The sequence below is a fragment of the Phaenicophaeus curvirostris genome, chromosome 20, assembly GCF_032191515.1.
Source record: "Phaenicophaeus curvirostris isolate KB17595 chromosome 20, BPBGC_Pcur_1.0, whole genome shotgun sequence".
NCBI classification, from domain to species: Eukaryota; Metazoa; Chordata; class Aves; order Cuculiformes; family Cuculidae; genus Phaenicophaeus; species Phaenicophaeus curvirostris.
Window position 1 is genome coordinate 7,918,766 of NC_091411.1, and position 8,552 is coordinate 7,927,317.

At 56.5% G+C, this 8,552-nt stretch overlaps 1 protein-coding gene across 1 annotated transcript; it reads left to right on the top strand.

Annotated features, from left to right (window-relative positions):
* Window positions 1–531: 531 nt before the first annotated feature.
* PRDM12 (PR/SET domain 12) lies at window positions 532–8,352 on the top strand. The gene is made up of 5 exons (XM_069873431.1): window positions 532–745; window positions 1,867–2,057; window positions 3,215–3,370; window positions 7,397–7,508; window positions 7,970–8,352. The coding sequence occupies exons 1-5, from the start codon at window positions 532–534 to the stop codon at window positions 8,350–8,352; spliced, it is 1,056 nt and encodes a 351-aa protein (XP_069729532.1).
* Window positions 8,353–8,552: the final 200 nt, after the last annotated feature.

Sequence of the window (8,552 nt, forward strand, 5' to 3'; positions counted from 1 at the left end):
TCGTTGTAGAGCGCAGCGGCCCCGAAGAGCCGCGTTTCTATCCCAAAACGAGCGCGGGGGCCGGGAGGGGAGCAGGGCTGGCTGGGACCGTGCCCGGGGCTGCGTTCAGTCCCTGGGGCACCCGAGGGGGCGTTTGGGTCTCTTTCGTTCCTTTTTCACCCTTGCCCGGCTGCTGGTCGGGGGCAGATGCTCGGATTTGCCTTTGCCTGGACCCCGGGCTGAGCCGGTGCCTCCGTATATGTGTCTATGCGTGTGTAAATATGTGTATATGTGTGTGTGTATGTGTGTGTGCTCGCCCCGTCCCTCCCTCCAGCCACCCCCCACCCCCGGGGAGGGGAGGGAAGGAGGGGAGAAAAGAAGGGGGGTGGGAGTGGGGGGGCGCTCCGACGGCTCGCCTCGCTCCGGCAGCCCCAGTTTCCTCGCTAACGTCAGGGAGGTCATTAATAACCAATTAGGAGGGTCAATGAAGCTCATATATAGCCGGGCGGGAGCCGCCGAGCCGCACGGAGCCCGGGCCGCCGCCTCGCCCCCATGATGGGCTCGGTGCTGCCCGCAGAAGCCCTGGTGCTCAAGCCCGGGCTGAAGCCGCAGGGGCTCTCCCTGGCCGAGGTGATCACCTCCGACATCCTCCACAGCTTCCTCTACGGCCGCTGGAGAAACGTCCTGGGCGAGCAGCTCTTCGAGGAGAAGAGCAGCCCCAAGACCGCCTTCACGGCCGAGGTCCTGGCTCAATCCTTCTCCGGAGGTGAGTGGCGGCACCGGGCCCCCCCGGACCCTCCCATCACCCCAGGACCCGCACCCGGGGCTGGGATGCGGCTCCTGGTACCCAGTGTTGGTTGGGATGCGGCTCCTGGTACACAGTGTTTGTCGGGATGCGAATCCCTGAGCACCTGGGGCTGGGATGCTGCTCCTGGTACCCAATGTTTGTTGGGATGCGGCTCCTAGTCCCCAGTGTTTGTTGGGATGCGGCTCCCTGAGCACCCGGGACTGGGATGCGGCTCCCGGTCCCCAATGTTGGGATGCGACTCGTGGTACCCACTGTTGGGATGCGGCTTTTGAGTCCCTGGTGCTGGGATGCAGCCCCTGGGTACCCTCCGCTGGGATGCGGTGTTGGGATGCGACTCGTGGTACCCGGGGCTGGGATGCGGCTCCCGGCTCTCCCCAGGCGTGTAATAGCAGTTGACTGGGGAAGAAGGGCTTTAAATTCATTTGGTTAACTTAGGCTTGACCTGAGAAAGTTCCCACTTAAACCGCGGGCTGGGGAGGGGGTCGGGGGGGCCGGGCAGCCCCGCATTCAGCCGCCCGGGACAATATCTTTTCTCTCGCCCCAGCATCGCCGGGGCGTCCCGGCTCCCTTTTCCCCCTCTCGGATTTCTGTTCCTCTCTTAATTTACCATGAAGGCTAATTCCATTTCCATTCACGATATGTCAACCATCTCATCTCCCCATTTTGTAAGAGGAATTCCTGGGCCCTTTTAAACAAGCCCTCGCGCCATTCAGGCACAATGTACCGCTACAGCATTCCTAAAGGACTAATGAATTTAGAATTAGCAATTTCTTTCTAGTTGAGTTTAATGAATGCAGATCACTTTAACAGCATGACAAATTGCTGGATGGGCCGAAATAGACACCATTTAACCCCCTTTCTCAGCCTCGCTCCCTCGCCCGGCCCGGGCTGCTTTTCCCAGGTACCTCCTCAATGCCCCGGGGGGAACCTTGTAGCGCTTTGTAGGAGCCCGGTTGGGCGTTTAAAAAAGCTCAGAGCCGGGATTTGGGCTGGGGAGGGCGAGGAATCCCCGCTGCCCCCCCTTCTCGCTGGGGTGGGATGGGGGGTCCCCGTTCCGAGCCCTCTCCCTCCGCTCGCAGAGGTGCAGAAGCTCTCCAGCCTGGTGCTGCCGTCGGAAGTGATCATCGCGCAGAGCTCCATCCCCGGGGAAGGGCTCGGCATCTTCTCCAAGACCTGGATCAAGGCCGGCACCGAGATGGGACCGTTCACGGGCAGGGTCATCTCTCCGGAGCATGTGGACCTGTGCAAGAACAACAACCTCATGTGGGAGGTAACGACATCCCCCTCACACGTATCCCTTCAGCCCCAGCTGGAACGGGGAGAAGTGGGGACTGGGGGGGCTTTGTCCTGTCCTCGCCGTGCCTCGATTTCCCTGTTCATACAGAGATCCGGCTCCTCCAGGGCTGGTGAGTGCAGGAAACCCTAGGGTGGGAGATGGACAAGGCATCTTCAGCTCTCAGGGTGCACCCAGCACTCAGAGGAGCCCCCAGATCATAGAATCATAGAATCACCAGGTTGGAAGAGACCCACCGGATCATCGAGTCAAACCATTCCTATCGAACACTAAACCACGTCCCTCAGCACCTCGTCCACCCGTGCCTTAAACCCCTCCAGGGAAGGTGACTCAACCCCCTCCCTGGGCAGCCTCTGCCAGTGCCCAATGACCCTTTCTGTGAAAAATTTTTTCCTAATGTTTGGCCTGCTGCCCGACGCAGCAGGATCACACCCTGCCCTGCCCTTCCCCATCGTGGTGAAACCCCTGGCTGGCAGCTGCCTGCACCCCACACAGCGGGCAAGACCAGCTCTCTCCCATCCCCGCTTTGCCCCAGCCCCTGAGTGAAGCCCCAGGGTTACGGGGGGATCTCAGCTCCCGGGACATCACGCATTAATGCCAGCCAGCAGAGGGGAGCTTTCCTCTTTTTATTTTGTTCCACTGAGTATCAGATTTACACTTTTAAACTGTTATTATTTATTATCATTATAATTTTATGCCTAATAGAAGCTTGACTCGCCTTTCCTGCCACTCTGCCAAGCACCTTCCCCTGAAGGTCAGGTCTTCCTCCTCTACCCAGGGATGCTCTTACTCCCTCTGGCAGCTGCTGGCAGGAAGGAGGTTGAGGCAGAGAGCTGGGTTATCAGGTGGGCAGGGGCTGATAGGCTATGAGAGCAGGGCATCCTTCCTCAGCCCCACTGCGGATGTGTGGTCCAGCACCGCAAGGAGGACAAATTCAGGCGTCTCCCATCTGCAGGCAGCAGCTCCTGGCTACTGGCAGGCTTTCTGCCCCCATGCTGTGCTGGCGTTGAGCTTGGTACCGGCCCAAGACTTGTTTCTCAGAGCTTCCCCAGCACCATGATCCCATGCAGGAGGTGGAGAGGCTTGGTCCGTTGCAGGCAGCATCGCTACCAACTGCTCTCTTCCCCTCGCAGGTCTTCAACGAAGACGGTACAGTGCGCTACTTCATTGATGCCAGCCAGGAGGACCACCGCAGCTGGATGACCTACATCAAATGTGCGCGGAATGAGCAGGAGCAGAACCTGGAGGTGGTCCAGATTGGGAACAGCATCTTCTACAAGGCCATTGAGGTAAGCAGGGAGGCAGCAAGGCAGCCACAGAAGGGAAGCGGGGCACTGAGACACACACCCCCGCCGGTCCTCCCAGACCCGCCCTTGTTCTTCGGGCTGGTGCTGGGTCGTTTGTGGGGGCACAGGGTGGCTTAGCTGTCCCCGGCACCCAGATCCACTGGGACAGGTAGGCAATGCAGAAAAGGACCATTGCATGGGCTTTAGGGAGCAAGAAAGTGCCCTCTCTGTCCCCTTTTAGTGGGCTTATGCAGTGACATGTTAGCAGAGGGAGAGAAAATGCTGCCTGAGGTTTGGGGTGTAAAGCATGAAGAGTGCTGCAATCCTGGCTCAGACGGGGCTTTGAGCAGGAGCAGGGGTTTGATGATCTTTTGAAAGATGGGATTTTGTGCAGAACCAGCTTCTCTGTAGCAGGGAAGAGTTTGGGGGCACCTCTGAAACCAGGCACTGAGTGCAGGCTGTGCACCCTGGGGTCACAAATGGCTCAGGGCGTAAATGGAGCATGAGAGTAGGAGCCAGGCAGGGAGCTGCAGAGCAGGCAGGGTGCGGCACTGGGATGGCTGTGCCTTCTCGGGCTTTCTGCAGCGAAAGGGGAAGGGACTCATCCTGCTCAGCTCATCCATACGCTCCCGCATGAAGCACTGGTGGGTGCTGGTCTGGCAGGGAGCAGGGATCCCAGTGGTGCCCCAGAGCACAGGCTGCTGCGCTAATGGTTGAAGTCTGGAGGTACCCACAGCTACCTGCAGAAGACGGGATGGAGGTGGGTGTCCAGCTCCCTGGTTTTATTCATGCCAAATCATACAAATCACGCAGTGCGAGCGGTGTGACAGTGGGGACCCGCTCTGCTCGTGTCATGTCCCCATAACCTGATGCTGTTGTAGGTGCAAGGAGGTGGTAGTTCATGGTGGTGTCCCCGTGCCACTGCTTCAGCCCAGGGTCATGAGGGAACATGTCCCATTCCAGCCCAGCTCTGTGGAGCTTCCCCTTTCCAGTGTTGGGTCCAGAGTTTCGCATACTTGGGAGTGTGGGCTCATGTGGCTGCTCACAGCTGGGAAAGGGTCTTAGCTGGGAAAGGATGCAAGTACCTGCTGGTTCTGTGGGCAAGTGCAGCTCCCTGCATCTATCTGGGCTCCTGCGCTGCTTACAGAGGAGCAGATACTCAAATGCCCCATGGCACAGGACCATGGCCCAATCCTGCATCAAGCCAGCATCAGGGCTGGGTTCAGAATCGCCGCAGAGGGATGGGAAAGGCAAGTAGCTGTCTGAGAAGAGAACAGGTATTATCTTCTGCTGTAGAAGAAGTCCCGTGTGCCTCTTGGGGCTCTGTCTCCTTTCCCTGTACAGCGCTGCAAGCAAGAGCCCCAAGCGCTCTGTCCTGCTCTCCCCATCTTGGACACCCCTCTGTAGGCTCCAGCTGTACCCGGTTTTAACACCTGATATTCTTGTGGGCAGCTGTGCTGGTTGGGACAGCAGTTTAATTGCTTTTTATTGCTTCTTATTACAGTTCTTAAATTATGCAAAGTAGCAAAATAATTCTAGGTAGCTGTGATGTAATTAGGACCACACCTTGTGTGTGCATGGATGACGGAGCAGGCGAGCTGACTTTCGGGGAGGTGCACGTAAGAGGTTCTACGCAGTCACGGTGAATCTGCAGGCTTGCTCCCAGGGCTGAAGCAGCGAGTGCTGGAGCAGGATTAATTTAATTCCCTTGGTATAAGTAGCGAAGTTGAAATGTTGAGAGCACTGAATCCCAAGTGATGGGGAGGTGAACGTGGGGATGAGGGTGCCTGCTGTCACATCATGGTGTGTTCCTGGGCACGGCAGGTGCCCGGCCACGCTGCTGCTCCCGCTGGGTCAGCACGGATCCCTCTGTGCCGGGAGGAGCAGAATGGGCCAGGGTTTTCCATGGCAGAATGTGAGGAAGGGAAGCGTGGAGCTTGTGAGGAGCCGAGTCACAACCAGGCACGACAGGTCAAGGTTCTGCATCTTTTGCGGGCTTACTATTCCTGCCTGTGCCTACAGAACGTCCCTGCAGGCACGCACACAAGCAGTCCAGAAACAATTGGTTTTCAGTCGCTGGGGTTTGTGAATGCAACAAGAAAAGGAAAAGCAAAAGAAGACTTTCCCCTTTTGCAGTTCTGTCTCCACTCATTAAATCCTTAGTGTGAGGCACACAAATACAGCACCTCAGACCAGAGCGAGCTCCTGCCTTGTTGCTCGCAGCTCCTGCCTTGCCACCTCCCTCACCACAAATCCTGCACAGAGAGCCCAAGACCAGCTGGAAAAGCCCAGTCTCAGGCAGGGTACCCAAACACCGACCTAAACTTAGCGGTGCCCTCTCTCAGCAGCACACGTGTCCCTGCAGGGGCACTGTCACCCTCTGACCCCACCAGCCCAGTATCTCTTAGGATGCCTTTCTCACCTAGCCACCTCAAAATCGGATTTATTGAGTGCCTTTCTCACTGTTGGCCTTTAATATTTTCATTTAATATTTGGCCTTTAATATTTAATATTTTCATGCATTTTGCCTGTTCCTGCCCTTACTTGCTAGTTTGTTTTTCTCACCCTCTCCCTCAGCAATTCCCGCTGCTGGCAAATAAAGAGACGGCAGCAAGTTTTGGCCTTTGAGCTGAAGGCAGAGAGGTTCTTGGGGTGCAATTTAAATTGCTTTGGGGTGTATGCACATGAGTGCTCACCCACTACTGGCATAGATGCTCCAGCAGAATAAAACATGCACGCACACATGTATGCAGGCATGCAATATGATTTATCCTTTCGGCAATGTTTTATTCTATTTGCTTGTATTAAAAATAATTCACTTTCTGTTAAGAGAAAACAATGCAGAGAAGCAGCCCTGATTTGGGGTGCAAAATGATATCACCTTTCCCTGCTTCCCAAATTCCTACTCTGCAGCCCTAGTGAGGTCTTTATACAAATGGACACTTAAAAATATGAAATCAAAACTCCCACTGCTTTCAGATGTTTTAAATTGGGCATGTTTTCAGTGCCTAGGTGATCTAACTTAGTATCTGTATTTCATGTGGATGATGCTTTTCTTCGGCTACTCTGTGTGTGGAAAACCGACCTCTGAATCAGGCAACTTTCCCATTTGTAGTTTAGGTTCGCGGCACTGGGGACTGAAAAGGAAAAATTCTGTGCATGTTTTTTTATGAAGGGATGTTGTAGTTAGTGTTGTTTGAACGGGTGTGAGAGCATCCTTCCTCCCAGCCGCAGCTGCTGTGCGTAGGGATGCTTGCTCTGGCTGCCCCGGCAGTGTGGGAACACAATGGGAACAACAGGAGAAGAAGTGCCATCATTTCAGGGAAACAGGAGCATGAGTGGTGCAAAAGCCTTTCCCAGAAGCTATAGATCATCTCCTGGGGCTGCTGCAGGCACCAGGGCATTGGTGTGGGATGTAGGCAGCCTCTTGCACCGGAGCCACGCTGTCCTAGAGCAGCCCACAAGCTCTCCTCTGCTCCCTGGGCTGATAAACCTTTTGCTGGTGTATCTGCATTTCTACCTGCTAAAATAAACCCCAGCAGGGCTGGGCAGGAGATGCTGCCTGTGCCCTACAGCGGGACGGTGCTGGTGGTTCCATCCAGAGTTGAAATGCTCTGCAGGAGCATCAAACCAGGGTTCTGTGTCATAGCTCCCTGCTTCAGTCTCTGTCACTTGTGCCTTGCTGCCGTTCATGGGTCTACAAATGGCTTATTTGTCTGCGTCCTCATCTTCCCCAAGCTGCAGTGGAGTCCTTCACTCCAGAGAGCCCAGCTCTGTAGATGTTTATTTGTCTGTCATGTTATTTGTGGTCCAGCTTAGGGGAGACCACAGAGCAGCTCTGTGCCAGCGCCGAGCTGTGCCACCGCCTCCAGTGCTGCAGCCCAGACTGTGCTGGGGACCAGTGGCAGGTTCCAGAGGCAGCAGGGTCTTCCAGGAGATGGGATGTGGCCAGGGTAGGTCCGAAGTGACCAGCTGAGGATGCATGTTCCTTGCCCCTCCCTACACCCCCGTCTGTATCTCTCTTTCTAGATGATTCCCCCGGACCAAGAGCTGCTGGTCTGGTATGGGAACTCCCACAACACCTTCCTGGGCATCCCGGGTGTGCCAGGGCTGGAAGAGGAGCAGAAAAAGAACAAGCATGGTAAGTAACAATGGAAACATTGGGTGCAGCATCCCTGCCCATTCTCCGTTCACCCTGTCCTCAGCTCCCAGGGGATGTGTCAGATCCCCCAGCTCTCTGGGGACAAACACAGGGACTATGAGACAGCTCTGCTTGCAGCACAGGTTGGGGAAAAGAGTTTTTTGTGCCTGTCTATAGGGGAGACGGGTTGGTTCGAGTATTCCCCCTCACCTAAATTTGAGTGAGTCCCTTCCCAGCTCTGGCTTGACCCAAAAGCCCAAAGTGCCAGCTTCTAACCCTGCTCTGTGCCCAGGCTGGGGGGTTCTCTGTGCCCAGGATGGGAGTCTGTGCTCACGGGCATCCTCAGCAAGTAGAGGAGCCAGCAAGGGGGCACGGGGTGGTTATTCAGTGACGCAGCGAGCTGGGGAGGGGTGAGCTTCTGTGCTGGAGGGCAGTGCCTGACCATCCTCTGTTGTCCCCAGAGGATTTCCACGCGGTAGAGACGGGGGCCAGCACGACGGGGCGCATGCGCTGCGTCATCTGCCACCGTGGCTTCAACTCCCGCAGCAACCTGCGCTCCCACATGCGCATCCACACCCTGGACAAGCCCTTCGTGTGTCGCTTCTGCAACCGTCGCTTCAGCCAGTCCTCCACCCTCCGCAACCACGTCCGCTTGCACACTGGCGAGCGCCCCTACAAGTGCCAGGTTTGCCAAAGTGCCTATTCCCAGCTCGCCGGGTTGCGGGCGCACCAGAAAAGCGCCCGCCACCGGCCCCCCAACGCCTCCCTGCAGGCTCACTCGCCAGCCCTGCCCGTGCCCCATCCTGCTTCCCTGGCCCATCACATCCCCACCATGGTGCTGTGAGCCCTGGCGCGGCAGCGGGTTTTTGGACAGCAAAGACTGGCACTGAGACATGCCATGAGCTGGGGGCGTTGGCCCTTGGTGGAGCTGGAGGGCAGAGGCAGGGCTGCTTTGTGCATTACAGGGTTATTTTTTGAGTGTCACCGTTTCCATGGGGTTTCAGCAGGCTGCTTGGTAAGCGAGGGACCCCCCCTCAGCTCTGG

Coding starts and splice junctions, on each gene's coding strand:
- PRDM12 (XM_069873431.1), top strand. CDS start 532: ATGATGGGCTCGGTGCTGCCCGCAGAAGCCCTGGTGCTCAAGCCCGGG. Junction 3,371..7,396: donor TCTTCTACAAGGCCATTGAG/GTAAGCAGGGAG, acceptor CTCTCTTTCTAG/ATGATTCCCCCGGACCAAGA. Junction 7,509..7,969: donor GCAGAAAAAGAACAAGCATG/GTAAGTAACAAT, acceptor TGTTGTCCCCAG/AGGATTTCCACGCGGTAGAG.